A 21,642-nucleotide genomic window follows, 5' to 3' on the forward strand; every position below is an offset into this window, starting at 1 on the left:
TGTTTAGCTAATTTTCCAAATAACCATTACACATTTGCACCTGCTGTGCTGCACTGTTGTACCTGTATTCTGCTGTTTCCCCAGTCAGCTACAATGATGTTCCCATTAATGTCCACAGCTACACCAGTGGGAGCGTTGAACTGGCCGTTTCCTTCACCATTAGAGCCGAATTTCAACACCAACTCTCCATCCGGGGTGAAAACCTGAGAGACAGAGAAAGAATATCGGAATCTATCTTTATATCTCCTCCTCAACTTCCCCTGGATTTGTTTACACTCGTAATTCTGGACTCAGTGTGTTCTTTTATCAATGTGACGTTTGGTCAGTACCTTGACGGAGTGATTATGGAAGTCAGTCACAATGATCTCATTGTTTTGGTTCACTGCTGCAAAGTGTGGACCTTCAGGACAAGAACATAGAAACAACAGGATGGACTTTTAAGGATTGCACTAACTTGAGCTGACATAGAAAACAAACTTGACTGAAGTGACATTTTGCTTTCGGTTTTATTACACTTCAACTGACACTACCTGCAAACTGCTTGTCACCGTTGCCTCGACTACCAAACTTGGTGATGAGCTTGCCGGTCAGCTGGAAGATGAAGACAGTACACGCTTTGTTGTCCACCACAATCACATGACCGTTCTGGTCCACGGACACCCCCTTCGGCCCCATGAGTCTGCCAGAGCCAAGCTTTGCCTGTTGAGCAATAAATACAACCGATGAGAAAGACCAAGACATGTTAGTCTCAATTAGTTCTAGAGTCAAGCTGAAACCTACCTTGTACTTGCCGTCGCTTGAGAAGATGCTGACCCACTTGTTGTCGTAGTCGGCGATGATGATGTCACCACTGGGGTGAACGGCTACACCCGTGGGGCGTTGCAATTGCCCCGGTGACCGCCCCCGCACCCCAAAACGAGTCTTGAATTCCCCCTCGTTGGCGAAAATCTGTAGCGGGAGCACAGTTGTGAGGATCCTTCTAGTCGTGATACATTCACTTCAACCAAAACTGAACCATTAAAATGGCCATAAGGGCTGGACAAAAGTATGTTTTACCTGGACACACTGATTGTTGCTGTCGGCGATCAGTATCCTGCCAGTACTGGAGGCAGCCACTCCTTGGAGGTTGGTGAACTCTCCTTTATTCCTTCCCTTTGTTCCTGGAGAGAGCGAGGACAATCTGATAAAACTCATGCAGTGGCTGTAACCTTTCTTTAATACCCGTTTGTTCTGAAGAAAGAGACATTTGTTTCATTTTGGCATCAACCCTTTGACAGAGCAACTCAGCTCCTGAAAACCTCGTTTTGACTCTACGTCCTTGACATTTGGTCCTTTTTCAGTTAAAGGGATAGTAGCAAATTTTTAAAGTGGGGTTGTATGATCTACAAATAGCCCCTAAGTACTTTAATTGCAGTAGAAGACTCTCTGCACTCCTCCCGTTAGCAACGCCAGCCCATAGCCCTGCCCAGAGATTTACAACATACAGTGTTGTGAACAGACCCAAAGAAACGGCCTATTTTCGCGGCCTAAAAGAGGTTTTACCTGAAAAAAAATACACAGTTTGCTATAATATAATTTTTTCCAGTCCCTCAAAGTGCAGGAAAAACACAGTTTTTATTTGGAGTTAACCAACTGCTGATTGGCGGACGCTAACCCTGGGCCGGAGGGATACGTGAGTTGGTTAGGTCCAAATAGATTCCCGTCAGAAGATATAACGATCTAAGACTTATATTAACACAAATATTCCGCTTACTTCTGCTTTAATACCTGTTTGTTCTGAAGAAAGAGAGATTTGTTTCATTTTGGCATCAACCCTTTGACAGAGCAACTCAGCTCCTGAAAACCTCGTTTTGACTCTACGCCCTTGAAATTTGGTCCTTTTTCAGTTAAGGCCATATGTTGCTATTAGTTACTAGTAGTGTTGAAAAACTGCTAAGATTCATGCATTTCAGAGCAACAACTGAAACCCAGTGAAGACCAATTTGACTCTCATGTCTCACCAATCCTGAAGATGAGATCATCCTCGATGGGGTTCTGGGTTTTGCGTCGTGGGGTGCCCAGGGCACTGCTGGCCCTCTTGGAGCCCTTCTTCTTCTGCCCAGGGGACTTCCCTCGCCTCTTGGCCCCCTCGGAGGAGCCTGTGGATGGGGTGGCGTTGGCTGCTGAGTTGGTCGCAGTGGTGGTGGAGGGAGACACCTGGAGAGGCAGCGATGACCAGAGAGTACATTGCTTATAAATATTGATTTGGGGGGTTTCCTCCCGTTTGTTCGTCAGATAAAGTCACACAGGCTCCACCTACCTCGACCTCTGTCTCGTAGGCCCTGGCGACCGTCAGTTTGAAGGGACTTCCTTTGATGTGTTGGTCGTACAGCCGGAGGGCCAATGAGAAGTTGCCCTCCTTCGGCACCGTGTACACAAACTCATAAGTGCCGTTCTTGTGGTCCAATATCTCGCCGTCCACTATGCTGCCGTCTGGGGTGAACACCTGGATCAACACATGAGTCATGTTTTGTACATTTTCATCATTATGTGTCGCATTACGATGATATTTCACTTGACTGTGGGTGTAAAATGAACCTCAGCCGACAGGATCGCATTGCCGCTCTTGCAAGCGCCCCCTGACTTGTCTCTCGTTACTATGGTAACGGACGCAGGATGTCCCACGATGCACTGCTCCAGGCCGATGCCCATGGCCTCGCTCTGGCTCGCCACCGCACTAAACAAGAGGAGCAAGATGAAGCCAGGTGAAAATGAGTTGAATTGATGAGTGAACAAAAAAAACAAAAACACTTGTCCGATTCCTTTGGCCTCACCTGGTCGTGACGATGGTCCCCAGGTTGTGGATGGACTTCCTCAGCCCGTCCGTCTCCATCACCAGATCCAGCTGGTCGTTCTCCTCCGGCTGACACGGCAGGCCGAGGCTGGCCAGCTCTGCCAGCCGCTCCCCCAGCTCCCGCTCGGCCTGCAGGTTGGCCACGCACGCCTCCCCAGCCAGAGCCTCCTCCGTCTGGGTACAGGTGGTGGTGATGTCCCCCTCCCCTCGAAGAAGGCTGTCCACCTGGGCCTGGAGGACCTGTGTGCAGACAGAGAAGGTCTTTATAACACTATTCACTCATTAAAGCAGAAGTTAGTGATCCGGTGGTTTTGGCTAACTTCCTGTCAGCCGATGGAGTTAGCAGCCCCCGCCCTCGTCATGGATCTATTGGTCCGCCACACCACAGGGTTTCCCGCAGCTCTTTACGCCCCCCCCCCCCCACCACATTCACGCACATCCCTTGGCTGCACACACAGCCCTTCATGCCTTTCTCTCTCCTCATTGGATAAAGCTTGTAGGATACAAGGAAATGCAAAAAGGGGGCTGCCGCTTCACCCAGCTGGCTCTCTACCAAGGTGCTGGAGGTATCAAAAGTGTCCAAACTGAAGAAAAAGATCTCCGCACACTTGGATCTATGCAATTTCACTTTATTAAAGGCTAAGCTTTCGGTCTCAGACGACCTTCATCAGAGCAATCAGAATACAAGGAAATAAAATAAAAGTTTTCTCCTCGGCTTACAGCAGAGCAGAGTGACTGACCCGTGTTTCGGACCAAACACTCTATGTAAGTGATTGCTGTCGGAAGATAACTATTTAAGACTTAGATTAACACAAATATTCCGCTTACTTCTGCTTTAACAACAATTAAAGTCTTGTTTTTTTTTGTGTTCACCTTCTGCTTGAGTCCGTATGTGACCTCCAGCTCCATGAGCAGAACGCTCTTCCGGACATCCAGCTGCTTGTGCAGGTCCTCGAAGCTGGACTGGATGTCCTCCTCGATGGATGTCCGCTGGTTGGTCAGCTGTTGGAGAATCTCCTTAACAAAGGACAATGCGTCTGAAATCTGAGGGAGTCTGGAGGGAAAATGAACAGAACTTCATTTCAACGTGATGCCAAAAATAATCTTACACTGTTCTTGGTCCATAATCCTGCATTTCCCTCTGTCTCCACTAGGTGTCACCCTCTCTCTTTACTCCTGTCTCTCACTGGTTACTCCTGCTTGTGTGATCCCTGTGTTTCCTTGTGTAAGTAGGTAGACATTTAACCTTCCTCTGGTGTTCGGGTCACCAGACCCGTTTTCAAGTTTTAAATGCATAGTACCACATAAATTTGTTTATAGAATCAAGACTTTTTGACTTTGTCAGGAACCTCTATTTAAACAAAATAAAACAAAAAAAATGTTTTTTTCAAAAAGTTATAAAATGCTCTGGTGAAAATTGTTACATTTGTGGTATTCGGGTCAATTTTGACCCGGTTATAACGATAAGAACAATAATTACAGTTAAAACTGAAATCATAAGTGCAAAACAAACCTTTTCATGGATAAGGAAGCCTAACAACATAACCAAGAGATGAGAAACAAATGGAATGATAAATAATAGTTTTTAGTGTGTTTTACAGCTGATTGAAGACTCGGGTCAAAACTGACCCGAACACCATAGATGGCAGCAGAAAGCTGACAAGGGGAAGGTTCAATTGAAGCCAAGGTCATACTGACAAAAAAGGCCCAGGGGCCCACACCCAAAAATATTAAAACCAATATTTTCATGGATAAGGAAGCCTAACAATGTAACCAAGAGAAGAAAAACAAATTGGATGAAAAAAAATGTATTTAGTGTATTTTACAGCTGATTTAAAATACGGGTCAAAACTGGCCCGTAACACCATAGATGGCAGTAAAAAGCTAACACAAGACGAAGGTTAAAGTGTATCTGCACCTGTTCTGGACCATCCCCAGCCTCTCCTGCAGGCGGCTGCGGTGCTGCTCCAGGGCCTGGCTGAGGGGAACCTTTGGGTGCTCCTCATGGTCCGACAGGCAGTCCTCGCACAGAGCACACTCACAGGCCGAACAGTACAGGTCAGCCACCTGGAGATGAAGAGCAAGAAAAACAGAAAGAAAGAGGACTGAAACTCAGACATGATTGCACAATAAAGTTGCCAGAAAAGGTGGGCTACGTTGTGTAGGATTACTCCCACACTCAGTCGTATTTTTCATGCTGCATTCATGTGAAATTGGGCAGACGGCAGACGGACGACAGCCGCTGCACGTAACGGCTTAAACAAGCCTCTATGTAAACAAGTGGTCCGTCAACACGAGGCAGGTGTTTCCCTGCTCCCATCCCTAGTTTTTTCAGCAGGCACATGTTCGGGTGGATTTCACCCGACGTTAGTGTTTATGTATCTAAATCTGGCGACCATTTCTGGTGATGCTGAAAAAAATTTTCTCCACCAAATAAGGCTGAAATGTCCCACAAATAGGTGGTCTGAAGGACAAGATCTGAGCTCCATTATTTTTTTTTAAAGGAAGTTTTTGTTAAAAAAAAAACAAAAAAAATCACAAATTTTGGACATTTTTTTATAGGGTCCTCCATGATATCTTTCTTTCATTTTGTGAAACATTGTATAGTGGAAAATGAAGGAAGTGCACTTCAATTTGCCATGTATTGTTGTATTTTAATATACTTTGATGAGATTTTTTTATATATTGGGTAAAAAATACCCGGCGTTAGTGATGATGTTACTATTTTTAACGTTAGTGTTCTAGGGTTAAAGGGTTCTTGTTGCAGAGAAAAGAAAACAGCGTCTGTTTGTTTGTCGTGTGTCTTGTCATGTCTCACCTTCCCTGCATGCTGCGGGCAGGTGTTTTTTCCGGGTGGAGCCTCCAGGACTGTGCACTCCTCACTGCTGCTATCTGGGGAGCGTTGGTGGGGCTCCATCTGCGAGTGGCAGCAGCCTGGTGGGGGTGAACCTCCGAACACACCCCTTAGTCCACGCTGTGGCCAGGGGGAGGGGCCGGGTGTTCAGATCTTAGTATCCCTGCTGTCGGTTTTTGTCGTTGACTTTGTGTAAACTTCTTGTCTCACACTTTTATTCCATTGTGCGGCCGAGGCAAAGAGCCAGAATGGTGATTGACCTCTTTATGACGGCTGTTGGCACATGGCGGCTCTTTGGGAGAGGCGTGTCATGTCGGAGGAAGGCTAAACATTCGGACACAGGCCTTTTCTTGAGCCTGCAGTCACATCTGAGGGGTTAAAGATCCCCTTACCTGCAGGACTTTCGCATCCAGAGCAGAGTCAGCTGTGGGTGTTGGTTTTCAGTCTGTGTACAATCATCCACCTTAGTCAAAGGTTTAAATTGTTGCTACAATTAAGAGCTACAATGACGGACATGCCCTTTGTTTGAGCCTGTGGTCAATAAAACATGATTCCATTACATTCCAGTTTCATTAAAACAAAAACGGTCCAGGCGTCTAGAAATCCACAACATCCATCTGTCTCCATGTGGCGCCTACTCCCAGGGTTAAAAAAGAAAAAAATACATCTGCAGAAAATCACCCCCCTACCCCCCCAAAAAAGAGAAGCAGCGGTCCAATCCTCTTTAACTGTGATTTGGGGGAAGCGATGGGCCTTGGTGTTGATTTAATTCACAGAGGGTTCAGATTGAGGACAGACTCCTGGCCTGGGGAGAAGAGACAGGGATGAGGATTAGGTGGGAAAGCAGATAAACAGGGATAGAGAAAAATTAACACTTTACTGTCACATTTTGTCATTTGTTTTTCTTTTGTGTGTATCTTCTATCAGGTGAGTTGGAGAAGTGGTTCTCACAGGAGCATACCTATGTTCCCCGGGTCCTATGTTCCCCGATCGGGGAATATAGGACCCTCTTTCCTATGTTCTCTGCTCGCAATACATACTGGGAAACATAGGACCCTTTTTCTGAAAAAGGGTCAGTTCCCCGCTGTTGCCGGTCGATGGACTCTCTCTATTTATCTGGCCTGTCTAGCCTCTACCTGGTCTTTTTACTAAACTTAACCAACTCCTTTCCTCATTGCCTAAACTCAACCAATGGGAAAATTCCACTTCTCGCTCAAAGTCGCAACTCAACTTCTCACTCAAAAATAGGCAAAAATATGCCAAGTCACAACTCCACTTCCAGGTATGGGTACAAAAATTGCATGTTCCCCGGGTCCTTTTGGGGAAAAACAGAGAACATAGGACCCTTTTGGGGAAAAGGAGCCTTTTTTAGAAAAAGGGTTCTATGTTCCCTGGTCCAATAGCCTACAAAGTGGGGAACATAGGGATGATCCCGTTCTCACACTGTTTGACATCAAGGACCTCAAACTGCAATACGTTAGAGGTTTAACCTGAACAGTCTTTCCGCGAGAGGCTGGTTTACGAGGCTAAAAATACTGTGGTTGAATGTCAATATCTTAAGATGAAGTTCCTCTAATCACCACTAGGAGGCCGCATCCATCTGACTTTTATGACGTGATGAGGAAAACCTTGAACCTTTTTCTTGTTCAACATGATAGTATAAAATACTTGAGTCTTTTGAGATGATCCGGGTGTCATGAAATCTTGACGTGACTCAACCAATAAATCCAGGCTTTGTTTTTCATAACTTAAATGATGATAGAATAAAATAGAAAAAATAAAAACAAATTGTTTAGCTTAAAGCAGAAGTAATCGATATTTTTGTGTTAATATAAGTCTTAAATAGTTATATCTTCCGACAGCAATCACTTACATTGAGTGTTTGGTCTGAAACACGGGTCTGTCAGTCACTCTGCTCTGCTCTGAGCCGAGGAGAAAACTTTCCTTGTATCCTACAACCTTTATCCAATGAGGAGAGAGAACGGCATAAAGGGGCGGTCCTCTCTGTGTGTGCAGCCAAGGGACGCTGTGAATGTGGTGACGTAGGGACGAGGACCAATAGATCCATGACGAGGGCGGGGGCTGCTAACTCCATCGGCTGACAAGACGTTATGGTGCGTTCAAGGTAACCCGTAACTCGTGTTTTTCCGACCTGTGAAGTCGTACCAGTTTGATCTGGTACGACTTCACGGGTCAGAAGTTACGAGTGGCCGTTATAGTGACTTTCACAGGTAAAACAGGTCGGAGAAACACGAGTGGGTTGTCTGGAACAAAGTCGTAAGTCGTGACTTGAAGCTGTAATTTACGATTTCAAAAGCCTGCCTGGAACGCAGCATTAGCCAAAACAACCGGATCGCTTACTTCTGCTTTAAATGATGATAGAATAAAAAACAAAAAACAAAAACAAATTGTTTCGCTTAAATGTCAAGAGAGTTGTCTTGTCCTTAGTTTATGTCACTGAACACATCAAAGAGGGAACTGATGAAATGTCCTGTTTAATGATTTCTTTGTCGATCATTCTGCTTTGTCAATGATTAGTACCAGGCCAATCAATTAGCATAAATACAGAAATCGCCCAAACAAAATGCCACAAAATGGTCACAAAAGTCTCTGGAAGTTTTTCATGTCCAACACCAACTGAATGAACCAAATCTAAACGAATATAAACAAACAAACAAACAAATCCCCAGTCGGTCTCCTCCACTATAGGAATGTCCATATGTTCCTCCCAGATGGTGCATCAGTTCTCTACACACCCCAATTAAACTCCCAGATGGTACGATCCACAGTGGGACCCAGTCCACAGGCGGAAGGACGAGGACGACGAGGATGGAGGTGAAACTACAAACCCACAACGAGCGAGCACGTCGCTAATAAAGAGCTTCTGCATTCGAGACGTAATGTAGGTCACCGAAATGTCTTCAAAGTGATGGAGAAACAGACAGAAGAGGGAGAGAGAGACGGGAAGCGGGGAGGGAGGAGGCTCTGGTTTCCATGGTAATAGACTGCATGGGGGGGGGGGTCCGAGGAAAACGAGAGACGAGATAATACAACAAAAAAAGAACTGAAGCAATCACGGGTCCTTTAATCCTAAAATCCTAAATATAGACCCAGGGAGCGAGAATCAGTCACATTTCTATTCAATTCAGTGTTTAAAAAACCCCGACTGTTATTCAATCACATTAAATAAAACTTACAGACATAATAACTGAAAATGTGTGTGGAAAAAATAAAAATAATTTAGATAAACTGCTTTAAACTAGAAAAAAACTTTGTCAAAACATGAATTAGTTTGTAAATAGTGTTTTGTTTTTTATGTTTCAAATAATATTTGGGTTATAACAATGATAGAACTACTAATATTATTATCAATAGTATTATTATGAATAAATAAATCAGTGGATTTGTTCTTACATTTTTCATTTTGATTTATATCTATATATTTTTTATACTTTTATTATTAAAAAAGAGAAAAAAAATCTTGTTTAAAATGTTTAAATAAAGAAACAGTCAATGTTATTGTTAATATTTAATAATCTGTGTGTAAGATATTCTTCTGAATAATTTATAAAGGGGGGAGGACGAGGTTATGGAGATGAGTTCCCTGTGATCTTGTACATAATCCTATTTTTTACACCTCATCCTCCCCCCAAAATATTCTGTTAGACCAAATACACACTTTATGTCTGTCGCACACACACACATAGACACACACACACACACACACACACACACACATAGACACACACACTCATAACTGCTGCACCCCCACATTTTCATTCAAGGATTCTCTGCAGTACAAAGCTGCAAAGGATTATGGGGGGAAAAGCGAGGCTGTGAGTGTTGACTGTGGTGACTGTTTGTAACTGTCACTTATAGACAGAGAGACAATCGAACCCTTTCTTTCTTTCTTTCTTTCTTTCTTTCTTTCTTTCTTTCTTTCCGTTTCAATTCGTCTTGTATTTATCTTGTTTTGCCTTCACAGAATTTAACTGTGTCATGGTTATTTATAGGCGCATTCTTGCACTAAAATCAACGCTGCCAATTTGTTATTGTATATACTTTTGTACATCACATTTGATTTTATTTGCTATTGCTATTTTATTATGTATAGTTTGTTCTTTATATTTTACTATTTTATTATGTATAGTTTATATTTTTATTCTTTATATTCTTATACTATATGTCACTGTGTGTCTGTGTAATGCTGCTGCTGCTGCACTGTAATTCCCCAGCTTGGGATCAATAAAGTATATCTATCTATCTATCTATCTATCTATCTATCTATCTATCTATCTATCTATCTATCTATCTATCTATCTATCTATCTATCTATCTATCTATCTATCTATCTATCTATCTATCTATCTATCTATCTATTTGTTTTATATGAAATACATTTCTTCTTCAGATGAACAGACAGAGATAGAAACCAACTCTCCATAAAACCAGGTTGATTAAAATGAAACAATCTGAACCAGATTCTCAATTAACAGCCACAATAAACTGAAACGAAGCCTGTTAGCTGATTAGATTTGTTGTTTATGATCTGACGAATTGAAACCTACTTAGTTTAAATTAGAAACTGACTCACGTTCCTCGTCCTCGTCCTCGTGACTCCACAGACCAGACGCCATCAAATCATCCACAGAGATTTTAAAGGACACACTGACTGAACTGAGCTCAATGCTACGTGACGTTGAGGTGGTTTTTTCTGCAGGTCGAGACGTTGAAACTGGTTTTTAAAACAGCTGAATCTGACACAAATACAGGTCACACACTCACACACATGTAATCTGATCTGTCTTCGTGTATTCCCGTGGGAAAGTTAATCTCTCTGTTTCTGTCTCAGTCATTCATAATTCCTCCTCAGTCCGTCCTCTGTAGCAGAGTTCATTCAGTCCGTTTATTTACTCCGATTTGATGATGCGACAAATGAAATACTTGGTTTCTACACTCTTTGTATTTTGGCAACGGTTTATAGGACCACGTAATCCCGCGATCGCATATTTATCACACTTTTTTTTTTACTAGGCCTACTGCTACTCTCGTCTTTAAAGCTGCACAGAAAAGAAAAATGAATTTGATTCCACTCTGGGTCATAAAATTAGTGTAATAACTCATCTATCAGACGATGTAGCTCAAACTTTGTGCTAAATTCTATTTTTGATTAAATCCGGGATGAAAGTGTGGTATTTTTTTTCGCATTGGATAATGCAGACACACAAATTATGCGTCACGTTGCTCACGATTCACTAGCCACTGATATTGGATCCGTCATCCATCATTCAAACGTCTGAGACACACACACACACGGAGCTCAGTCTCGCCCCAAACTTTCACTGCAAAAACTCAAAATCTCACCAAGAATATTTGTCTTATTTCTAGTCAAAACAAATCTCTTTCTACTTAAAATGAGACTCATCACATTAAAAAGCAGCTTGTTTTTAGACACTTTTTACTTCTTTCAAGCAGATTTTCACTTGAAATAAGTAGAAAAATCTGATAGTGGAGCAAGTTTTTCTTTCTTATTACAAGCACAAAAAACTTGCTTTCACTGGCAGATTTTTCTACTTATTTCAAGTGAAAATCTGCTTGAAAGAAGTAAAAAGTGTCTAAAAACAAGCTGCTTTTTAATGTGATGAGTCTTATTTTAAGTGGAAAGAGATTAGTTTTGACTAGAAATGAGACATTTTGACAAGAAATAAGACAAATATTCTTGGAAAGATTTTGAGTTTTTGCAGTGTTGAATATCCCGCCCGCTCAATAACGACCAATCAAATTCGTTTTCCTAACTCGTGAAAACTCGTAGAAGGAGGCGACAAACAGGACAAACGGCCATTTCTGTACACCTTTAAGTGACTTACTCTCTTTTTTTTCTGGCCGTCTCGCGTTTTTAGTAACGTTGGGTTTTTAAAATGCCGCTTATTCCGGGGCTTTCTCTTAAGCGTCACATGATCCTGCTTCGAGTCTGACCAATCAGCACAGAGTAAATCTCAAGCCCCACCCTATCTGCAGTGGAAACGCGCCTAAAGTCTCCTGTGATTGACGCAGCGCCCCCTGCTGGCCCACTGCCTTCTGTTATCTCCCACTTTACATCGACACGTCGCACACCACCAACAGCAACACCTGTGGCCTCGCTATAAGAAGCTGTAGTTCAGTTTTACTCGCTGGTGAGAAAAGGAAAAGGAAGGAAAGTGAGGACGCTGGACTCAACATCTGGATGATGGACCGGCGTTCTGTCGATTTCTGCTACTAATCGACTAACTAACTAACTAATCGAGAACTGCTACTTTGTGGTTTTGCGCATGTGCAGAGCCGATTTTCCAAGTTTCATTTCCACGCCCATATATTGTTTTATTGTTGAATGAGTTGTTGTAAAAATGCTAAAATGCTGTGTATGTGTAAATATGCTGCCATTCATCCTACATGAATGCATAGGGTAGCCACGGGTATACAGCATTATTTGATTTGAGGATGTTATTGGACTCGCTACCAAAATACGCAGGACCGGCCCCTGGCATAAACCCTCTATGCGGTTGTTTAGGGCCACAGCCGTTAGGTGGGGGGCCACATGATCAGAAAGGTACCGGGGTTCATCAAGTCATTTAAACATCCTGAGGTCTGCACGTGCAGCTATGAGCTTTATATGTAATGTGAAGTCAATATTCAGCTTCTTTTATCTCACATTTGAGACATTTGGTGAAAACAGAACGGCAGAATGACAACATTTATGCTCAAAAAGCAATCTTACAAAATTTCATTTTAGACTTGTTTTCTACACTTATCTATTACTGTATTCATATCCTATTTCAAGAACCAAAACGGTTCATTCTCATGGCTGAAGCTGTGTTTTCACAAGGGATTGGACATTTTTCAAAAAGACACAAAACACTTGAGTATTGTTACATCTGCAAGTATCTTAAAAAGATAAATTTAAGAAAATATGTAAAAGTCGAGAAAATGGCCTCAAACCTCAGAGGGATAAACACGTCTGTATTCAGTTTTAACCAGTGATTTGGTCCACAAACAAAAATCTTGTTTAGGGCCACCAAAATGCTAGGGCCGGCCCTGAAAATACGCTACCCCGGAAATAAATTTCATTACACTTTTTGTACATTAGACACATGAGCAAAGAAAACACTTACTTTATGTATGATATACAGAGGTAGAAAACCATTAATATTTTTTGATAGAGTAGCTTGAATCTATTGGTTTATGTGTAAAAGCAGCAGAAATCAACAGAACACCGGCGTTCATCATGATCCCTCGTTTGAACAGGAAGAAGAAGCACATCTGCTCATCGGACAGTCCTGTTATATATAGTTGGACCAACATCTGAGGTGCCACAAAAAGCTTCAATCATCAAATTTCACCAAATTATCAACCGAGAGGCTAGTTGAAGAGCCAGATGTTTCCCTCAGGGGTTGGTGGAGACCAAACACAGATGACGATGAAGCTCAGTGACAAGTTTCCATATTAATTTAAAAAAAAGTGATGACCTTCTCAGAAAAACAGGTGTAACCTCTTTGAATTAATAACATTACCTACGTTACATCTAATATTTGCTCATATTGTGTCTCTCTGTGGTTGTTTTATGGTTCTTTTTGGTCATTTCGCATACGTTTCGTGCCCCATTGTGGTCATTTTATATCTTTTCCATGGACGTTTAGTATCTTATGTTGTCGTTTTCTGTCTCTTCTTGTTCATTTTATCTATATATAGGCTATATATATTTTCATTCATCCTACAGTGGCAGTGACGTGATCAGTAGTCTTGCATGAATGCATAGAGTAGCCGCGGGAGCATTATTTGATAGGATGTTATTGGACAATCAAAATACGCTACCCCGGAAATAAATTTCATTACACTTTTTGTACATTAGACACATGAGAGAAGAAAACACTCTTACTTTATGCCTTTATTTGATTTACAGAGGTAGAAAACCAGCTTTTTGGTCATTTCGCATACGTTTCGTGGTCATTTTATATCTTTTCCATGGACGTTTGTATTAGTATTTATTGATAGGGCAGCTTGAATCTATCGGTTTATGCGTAAAAGCAGCAGAAATCAACAGAACACCGGCGTTCATCATGATCCCTAGTTTGAACAGGAAGAAGAAGCACATCTGCTCATCAGACAGTCCTGTTATATATAGTTGGACCAACATCTGAGGTGCCACAAAAAGCTTCAATCATCAAATTTCACCAAATTATCAACCGAGAGGCTAGTAGAAGAGCCAGATGTTTCCCTCAGGGGTTGGTGGAGACCAAACACAGATGACGATGAAGCTCAGTGACTAGTTTCCATATTAATTTAAAAAAAAGTGATGACCTTCTCAGAAAAACAGGTGGACCCTCTTTGAATTAATAACATTACCTACGTTACATCTAATATTTGCACATTTTGTGTCTCTCTGTGGTTGTTTTATGGTTCTTTACTGCAGCTTTTTGGTCATTTCGCATACGTTTCGTGGTCATTTTATATCTTTTCCATGGACGTTTGTATCTTATGTTGTCGTTTTCTGTCTCTTCTTGTTCATTTCATTTATATATAGGCTACATATATTTTCATTCATCCTACAGTGGCAGTGACGTGATCAGTAGCCGCGGGAGCATTATTTTATAGGATGCTATTGGACTATCAAAATACGCTACCCCGGAAATAAATTTCATTACACTTTTTGTACATTAGACACGTGAGAGAAGAAAACTCTTACTTAATGCCTTTATTTGATTTACAGAGGAAGAAAACCAGCTTTTTGGTCATTTCGCATACGTTTCGTGGTCATTTTATATCTTTTCCATGGACGTTTGTATTAGTATTTATTGATAGAGTAGCTTGAATCTATCGGTTTATGCGTAAAAGCAGCAGAAATCAACAGAACACCGGCGTTCATCATGATCCCTCGTTTGAACAGGAAGAAGAAGCACATCTGGTCATCGGACAGTCCTGTTATATATAGTTGGACCAACATCTGAGGTGCCACAAAAAGCTTCAACCATCAAATTTCATCAACTGAGAGAGTAGTTGAAGAGCCAGATGTTTCCCTCAGGAGTTGGTGGAGACCAAACACATTGATACAAGAGGGATGAGGAGGCTCAATGACTATAGTTTCCATATTAATTTTTTTAAAAAGTGGTGACCTTCTCAGAAAAACAGGTGTAACCTCTTTGAATTAATAACATTACCTACCCTACGTCTAATATTTGCTCATTTTGTGTCTCTCTGTGGTTGTTTTACGGTTCTTTACCGCAGCTTTTTGGTCATTTTGCATACGTTTCATGCCCCATTGTGGTCATTTTTATATCTTTTCCATGGACGTTTAGTATCTTATGTTGTCGTTTTCTGTCTCTTCTTGTTCATTTATACATTTTTTTTGCGATTGTCTGGTCGACCTTCCAACTAAAAACAACACAGAGTGCGAGCGAGACCGAGGCCTCAGCTCAGATTTGTAAATGCAGAGTGGTTCAGCCCAGTTTCTGTTCCCAGACGTGACGTACCTCTTGTCACTGTTAGCACTCGGGATGCTAACGGGCAGTAAACGCAGGCCTGATACACACACACACACACACACACACACGTATTGTACACACACATATATACACACTAGTATTTGCTCTAAAGCTGAGGTGGATGAGTTTGCTTCTCCTCCGTTCATCCACCCTGCTTCATCCTGCAGTCTTCCTCCTTCCTTCCTCCCTCCCTCTCTCTCTGCACTCTGCCCTCCCTCCCACCGGGCTACAGATGCTGCTGTCATCCCCAAACATTCCTCCATCCCTCAATCCATCCATCCATCCATCCACCCGTCTATATCCATCCCTCCATCCCTCCATCCTCCCTCTAAATAAAGGAGATAATAAATGAAAGAGAGCAGCACTCACCATGTTCTGCTCCTCTGACTGTGACAGTGAGTTATCCAGCCTGAAGCCATCGCGTCACGGTAGCGTCTTGTTTGCTCCCTCTCCTCCGCTGCTGCCGTGTGTGTGTGTGTGTGTGTGTGTGTGGGAGGAGGGGGGAGGAGGAGGATATCATCGTCACGGCAACACCAGCAGCTTGCAGCAACAGCAGCAGCACCACCAGACTGAGGGAGAGGGAGGAGGAGGAAGGGAGAGGGAGAGGGAGGAGCCTCCTGGTGCAGCATCATCATCATCATCATCCACCGATCTGAAGCCGAGAGAGAGGTTAGAGGAAAGGAGAAGAGATGATTGGTTGATCTCTCTCTCTCTGTGTTTATCATAATGTCTCTCTCCCCTCTGATGTCACATCAACTCAGTGTGTATTGAGTTAATATTGCATCGAAACAAATATGTTGAATATGAAATATGATTGTATTGATTTCATAAATTCAAAATATTTGCTTCTATCTTTTCTTTTTTTCTTCCTTTCTTATTTTTTTTTTTTACCATTGATTAATAAATCTTACGTAGCCTATGTCAGTATTTATTTACTAATATAGGTATTGGGCTGGGTATCTGCAGGAGGGAGATGTTAATGTTAAAGAATATCACTGAAAAAAGTCTTTTAGACTCACTTTGTCACTCTGCACTACTACAAACACAATAACACAATGCACAATAACTTATTTAGTAGTATTTTTGTATATATCTTTATTCTATTCTTTTATATAAATATGTGTATTTATAGTAGGCCTATATGCGTATCTTTTGCACTAGAATACTTTAATTCATTCTATTTTATTTTATTTTATTTAAATTCTTTTTGGTACCTTTATGTTTGCACCTGACACCAAGACAAAAGGGAGAGCGAGATGATTGGTTGATCTCTCTCTCTCTGTTTATCATAATGTCTCTCTCCCCTCTGATGTCACATCAACTCAGTTTGTATTGAGATAATATATAATGCATCAAAACAAATATGTTGAATATGAAATATTATTTAATCATTTTAATGATTTCATAAATACAACTGAATTTGAATAATACGGAAAAATGTAACAACATTCAAACCGGAAAAACCCTGACTGTTATTCAATCACATGGTTTCAGTCGCATTAAACAAAACTTACAGACATAATAACTGAAAATGTGTGTGGAAAAAACAATTTAGATAAACTGCTTTACGTCAAACTAGAAAAACCTTTGTCAAAACATGAATTAGTCCTAAATATTGTTTTGTTTTTTATGTTTCAAATAATATTTGGGTTATAACAATGATAGAACTACTAATATTATTATTAATAGTATTATTATGAATAAATAAATCATGAATCATCTCTGATGTCACATCACCTCAGTGTGTATTGAGATAATATTGCATCAAAACAAATATGTTGAATATTAAATATTCTTAAATCATTTTAATGATTTCATAAATATAACTGAATTTGAATAGTCATGAAGTCCATAATTAATGTAGTGTATAATGCGGATCTTTAATCAACAGGGTTTAACGGGTTCAACCCTCCCGTCCAGCAGGGGGCGGTGTTGCGTCACAAACCACGTGACCTTCCGCCATGACGGAGTTAAAAGGAGCAGGAGCGCGAGCTGAACTCATTTGTTGCCGGGGGAACCAGAGAGTCGGAGGCTAAGAAACACTAACTAACGGTAAATACTGATTTTACGTTTAATTTAGTCGTTAAATGTGAAGTTATACTGATAGTTCATAGTGTTTGAAAACGTAAAATGGCGACGTTTGACACGGATGATGAGTTTATTTAGCGGATGGTCGAGGATTGTTTTCAGCGTTTAGACTCTGAAGTTTCTCCACGTTGTTTCTCAGGAGTGTTACTGTCGAGTTTATCGTTTCTAACTCTTAATTTCTCTAATAAATCTCAATCTTACAGCGTTAGTTGGTACAATAGATGCATTTAAACCAAGTATAGGTGCTGGTTTTGATCTGAAAAGTTGATTTAATTCATAACTTAACACTGCTCGTGTAACTTAATTGAACTAATTCAGTGTTTGATGTATAAAAATGGAAAGAAAAAGACTTGGGAAGTAAAAAGTAGTGGTTTCAGCAGCATGTAGCCTAGCAACTGGACACGTGGTGCTCAACTCAAGATAACTATGATAATAGGAAACACAGCATAATACATCTAAATGGTTGAGAAAATGTTGTAGAAAAGTCTAATCTTTTACTGTAGTCAGGTTTATTTAATTTCTTTACACTTTGTATTTTTCCACGTGAGTTTTGAATTTAGTTAATTGCAAATCTATCACAACTTTATACGATTAGCCTACTTGATATCAGTGCTTTATGTAAATGTGAAGTACTACTTGGATTTAAATAAAAGCAGCTGGGATTTTCCATTTTTATGCGACGAAGGGATTATTGACTGAAGAAATGCTTATGAAATTGTTTCAGTAGTTGACATTTATGTACTGTGTGGGTTTGTCTGTTGAGAAGAGTATCAACTATGTAGGTGCTTTTTTTCCCTCATCTGTCCAAAATGAACCCACACTTTAAAAGCGTCCATTATTTAAACTCTTACATTATATTAAAGGTAGTTTTTTTTCTTCTTTTTCTCCATTTTCAGAGGTGTAATTGCGCCAAACATGGAGCACCATCACGTCTACGCTGGAAACCTGCGACATCCTCCAACCAGACGCCGTCACCTGCATCGTGGGCGAGGTTAGTGCACTGCACCGTGGGGTTTGAACTCGCCGTAAACCAACCAAGCAGCTTCCCGCGCTGTGATGACGACTTTTCCTGCCATTCGTAGTTTCCACCAGAGGTCGAAAGACCAAAGATGGCCCAATCCTTCCTTGGATGTCTGAGCGTGGTCTCTCCTGCAACAGAAGATCATAAGATACCCACTCAAATGGCTGATCAATAGTATTATTACTACTTTAGGCTTCTGTAATGCTTCTCATTCATTGGCCTTTTTTCTAGAACAGGAAGTAAAACTTGATTAAGGGCAAATTGACTTGTTACAGATGTTGAAATTTGAAATTGCAGCCTTACCCTGATTGATAAACTGAACAATCACAATTGATTTCTTCAAATTCCTTTATCTAAACATGTCAGAAGTAATGTGTGGGTGACCTCCGTGATCTTTTGTTGTGCACTGAATTGATTTTGCGCAGTTGAATGAGTAGTTTGTTCATCTAACACTGAACATCTGGCTCAACAGGAACCAGTGACCTGCAGGAACAAGATGGATGATGACACGAGTCGTACGTCAAGAAGCAGAGAGAGGGGTGGTGGCTTCACCCAACCTGTGGACAGGTGAGACAAGAGCTGCTGCTTTACCTCGGCTTCTAATCTCTCATCGCTGTGATGACGACTTTTCCTGCCATTCGTAGTTTCCACCAGAGGTTGAAAGACCAAAGATGGCCCAATCCTTCCTTGGATGTCTGAGCGACTGACAAAAGTCCAACTTGTCCTGTATCATCTCTTTGTCATAACTAACCAACTCTTTCTTGTCTCAGGGTGAACAGCCCAACGTCAAGATGGTTCAACCGAACCGTCAGCGGTGACGAGCAACACTTCTGGACCCGGTATGCATATTTTTTTTTTTGTGTAGATTTAAAGTCCAGGGGCCTCATTTATCAAAGAAGGTGTAAAAGTGCTACTAAATTGACGTACGACGAAAAGTCAAATGGCGTACACCAAAAATATTTACACCCTTTTCAGATCTATCAAACTGTGCGTACGCACAGCCGCCCGCAATTTTCATTGATAAATCACACCGGACCCAAGAAAAGTGCGGATGTGAACACGCGTCATATCCCGCCTGCTAAACAGCCCCCCCACAACCATCAATGCAAAACAGTACGTGCATATTAAGTAGCCATGTGCGCTCTGGAAACGTGTGGAATGACGTCAGTGGAAGATGGTGAAGACAACAGACGGACGGAGAGCGGAGAAAGAAGTGGAATTTCTCTGAAAGCGAGATACACGGTAACACGGCAATATCAGTCAGAAACATCATCTTGCATTGAAAGGCTACAATAAAAACAAAACTCCCAAATCTAAATGAAACAGAGCGGAGGGGGGGAGGGGGGGGGGGTCATCACCACCACCACTACTTCAAACACTGTGTACTCCGTGCTCCTCTCTCCCTCGCATACTGCAGTTCTCTGACTCTGCAGCGGCGTCGCCAATTCCTCCTGTTCCTCAAAAAGCGTGTAAATGCCGGTACGCCAGGGTCAGACTGGTCGTAAATTTCTGCACTTTCTCCCGACAGGTTTTGGTTTGATAGATCCCAAATTAGGCGGAGAAAAGTGCGTACGCACAAAACGGGGGGAAAGGGTGTGTAAAAAAAAAAAAAAAAAAAAAAAAAAAAAAGTGTATCCACAATGATAAATGAGGCCCCAGGTCGCTGTGATGACGACTTTTCCTGCCATTCGTAGTTTCCACCAGAGGTTGAAAGACCAAAGATGGCCCAATCCTTCCTTGGATGTCTGAGCGACTGACAAAAGTCCAACTTGTCTTGTAGCATCTCTTTGTCTTTGTCATAACACTAACTCTATCTCCTACTTGCTTTCAGAGTGAATGTCTCAACGTCATCATTTCCATTGACGATGTCTCAACCGAACGTTCAGCGGTGACGATCAACACTTCTGAACCCGGTATGCATGTTTTTGTATTTTTTTATTGTAAATTTAAAGTCCAGTTCGCTGTGATGACGACTTTTCCTGCCATTCGTAGTTTCCACCAGAGGTTGAAAGACCGAAGATGGCCCAATCCTTCCTTGGATGTCTGAGCGACTGGTGGAAATGGAAGCTTATTTTTCATCCGTTAACCGGTTTAACTAAACACATCTCAAATCTCTCTCTCTCTCTTCAGGCCGACTGTTGGGAGCATGTTGGAGGTCCATGTGGGAGTAGGAAACCAGATTACCTCTGAAGACGTCACACAGGTGAATACATCTGAAACAAACTGAAGGGCAACATGGCTGTAGCTGATTTAAATGAACGGGTTAGATTTTAGATAGAAACTGAGGAGTGTTGAAACTGTCTGGCTCAGTTTGATTGATTTTACTGCTGGAAATAAACTTAAATCCAGTAAACCTACTTTGGAATTACTATTAGAGTATAATTTTCCCATTAAAGATGGGATTTCCCTGTAAAGATTAGCAGGACTTTAACTTTTAAGGATAATATTCTATTAAAAGCTGTTTACTCAGCCATGATGCGTTTACATGGTTTCTGTAATTCGCTGTGATGACGACTTTTCCTGCCATTCGTAGTTTCCACCAGAGGTCGAAAGACCAAAGATGGCCCAATCCTTCCTTGGATGTCTGAGCGAATTTAAAGTGAACACATCATCTGTTCTGTTTGTGTTTTAGCTTCACCTCTAATTTCTTATTTCCTGTCTCTTTCAGGGTGATGGTCACCAGAGAGCCTGGTCATTCAAAGACCGGATCATCCGTGGTGGTGATAATAGTCGAGGTATGTATTTTTTTTAATGTATTTGAGTTTGTATGTTAAGTTCGCTGTGATGACGACTTTTCCTGCCATTCGTAGTTTCCACCAGAGGTTGAAAGACCAAAGATGGCCCAATCCTTCCTTGGATGTCTGAGCGAATTCTGATCTAGTTGATCTAATCCATTGTTAAGTTGTGTCTGGCTTTTAACTCTTGATTATTTCATCCAACAGGTTGACAAGAACTGAGCTGCACTGCATCCCATCCCTGGGAACGGAACAAGGAGGGTTTTCTTTTTTCCCCTACCCACGACCTGATTCCTTTTTCCTGCCATATCACTTTTTTTTTTTCTTTTCCTGAAGTTGTAAAATTCAAACTGTTGCAAACCAAACATCATTTTGATGGGTAAAGGACTATGGCAAATAAGGGATCGCTGATTACTTCCACCGAATGAAATTGTTTGCTTTGTTTCAACAATATTGTAATAAATCTTATTGAAATGTATCCTGGCTCATCCATGTTTTTATCCTTGACTCAATTTCTAATTGAATGTGTGTCATTTGCCAGCCCTTGATATAGTGTTGTGGCAGTGTAACACACCAAACATACTGAGGATGAATGA

The 21,642-nt window shown here is 41.4% G+C and overlaps 1 protein-coding gene, 1 long non-coding RNA gene and 6 other non-coding genes across 9 annotated transcripts in view; 7 read left to right on the top strand and 1 right to left on the bottom strand.

Annotated features, from left to right (window-relative positions):
* Positions 1 to 15,674, bottom strand: part of trim2b (tripartite motif containing 2b) — a 37,888-nt gene extending 22,214 nt beyond the window's left edge. For both annotated transcript variants that reach the window (XR_015034190.1, XM_085759013.1), the window contains exons 1-13: positions 15,572 to 15,674; positions 5,652 to 6,492; positions 4,752 to 4,900; positions 3,707 to 3,887; positions 2,814 to 3,073; positions 2,578 to 2,716; positions 2,300 to 2,485; positions 2,001 to 2,196; positions 1,057 to 1,160; positions 781 to 948; positions 531 to 699; positions 330 to 400; positions 63 to 203 (exon numbers count right to left, since the gene is read on the bottom strand). Coding sequence is in view for 1 of the 2 variants with exons in the window: in XM_085759013.1 (XP_085615139.1) it covers positions 63 to 203; positions 330 to 400; positions 531 to 699; positions 781 to 948; positions 1,057 to 1,160; positions 2,001 to 2,196; positions 2,300 to 2,485; positions 2,578 to 2,716; positions 2,814 to 3,073; positions 3,707 to 3,887; positions 4,752 to 4,900; positions 5,652 to 5,750 (1,863 nt within the window). In the remaining variant the exon portion in view is untranslated. The remainder of the gene's footprint in view (positions 1 to 62; positions 204 to 329; positions 401 to 530; positions 700 to 780; positions 949 to 1,056; positions 1,161 to 2,000; positions 2,197 to 2,299; positions 2,486 to 2,577; positions 2,717 to 2,813; positions 3,074 to 3,706; positions 3,888 to 4,751; positions 4,901 to 5,651; positions 6,493 to 15,571) is intronic.
* Positions 15,675 to 17,214: 1,540 nt separating this feature from the next.
* On the top strand, positions 17,215 to 21,428 carry LOC146968448 (uncharacterized). Its single transcript, XR_015034187.1, has 7 exons — positions 17,215 to 17,254; positions 18,187 to 18,281; positions 18,784 to 18,878; positions 19,082 to 19,150; positions 20,143 to 20,514; positions 20,980 to 21,046; positions 21,254 to 21,428. It is a non-coding gene; the product is annotated as an uncharacterized LOC146968448 (long non-coding RNA).
* On the top strand, positions 18,339 to 18,431 carry LOC146968449 (small nucleolar RNA SNORD14). The gene has a single exon (XR_015034339.1). It is a non-coding gene; the product is annotated as a small nucleolar RNA SNORD14 (small nucleolar RNA).
* Positions 18,922 to 19,014, top strand: LOC146968450 (small nucleolar RNA SNORD14). The gene has a single exon (XR_015034338.1). It is a non-coding gene; the product is annotated as a small nucleolar RNA SNORD14 (small nucleolar RNA).
* On the top strand, positions 19,972 to 20,064 carry LOC146968451 (small nucleolar RNA SNORD14). Its single transcript, XR_015034353.1, has one exon. It is a non-coding gene; the product is annotated as a small nucleolar RNA SNORD14 (small nucleolar RNA).
* Positions 20,270 to 20,362, top strand: LOC146968452 (small nucleolar RNA SNORD14). Its single transcript, XR_015034360.1, has one exon. It is a non-coding gene; the product is annotated as a small nucleolar RNA SNORD14 (small nucleolar RNA).
* On the top strand, positions 20,811 to 20,903 carry LOC146968453 (small nucleolar RNA SNORD14). The gene has a single exon (XR_015034361.1). It is a non-coding gene; the product is annotated as a small nucleolar RNA SNORD14 (small nucleolar RNA).
* LOC146968454 (small nucleolar RNA SNORD14) lies at positions 21,088 to 21,180 on the top strand. Its single transcript, XR_015034359.1, has one exon. It is a non-coding gene; the product is annotated as a small nucleolar RNA SNORD14 (small nucleolar RNA).
* Positions 21,429 to 21,642: the final 214 nt, after the last annotated feature.

The sequence above is a fragment of the Trachurus japonicus genome, chromosome 18, assembly GCF_045865225.1.
Source record: "Trachurus japonicus isolate A0001 chromosome 18, Traja_1.0".
In the NCBI taxonomy this organism is placed as follows: Eukaryota; Metazoa; Chordata; class Actinopteri; order Carangiformes; family Carangidae; genus Trachurus; species Trachurus japonicus.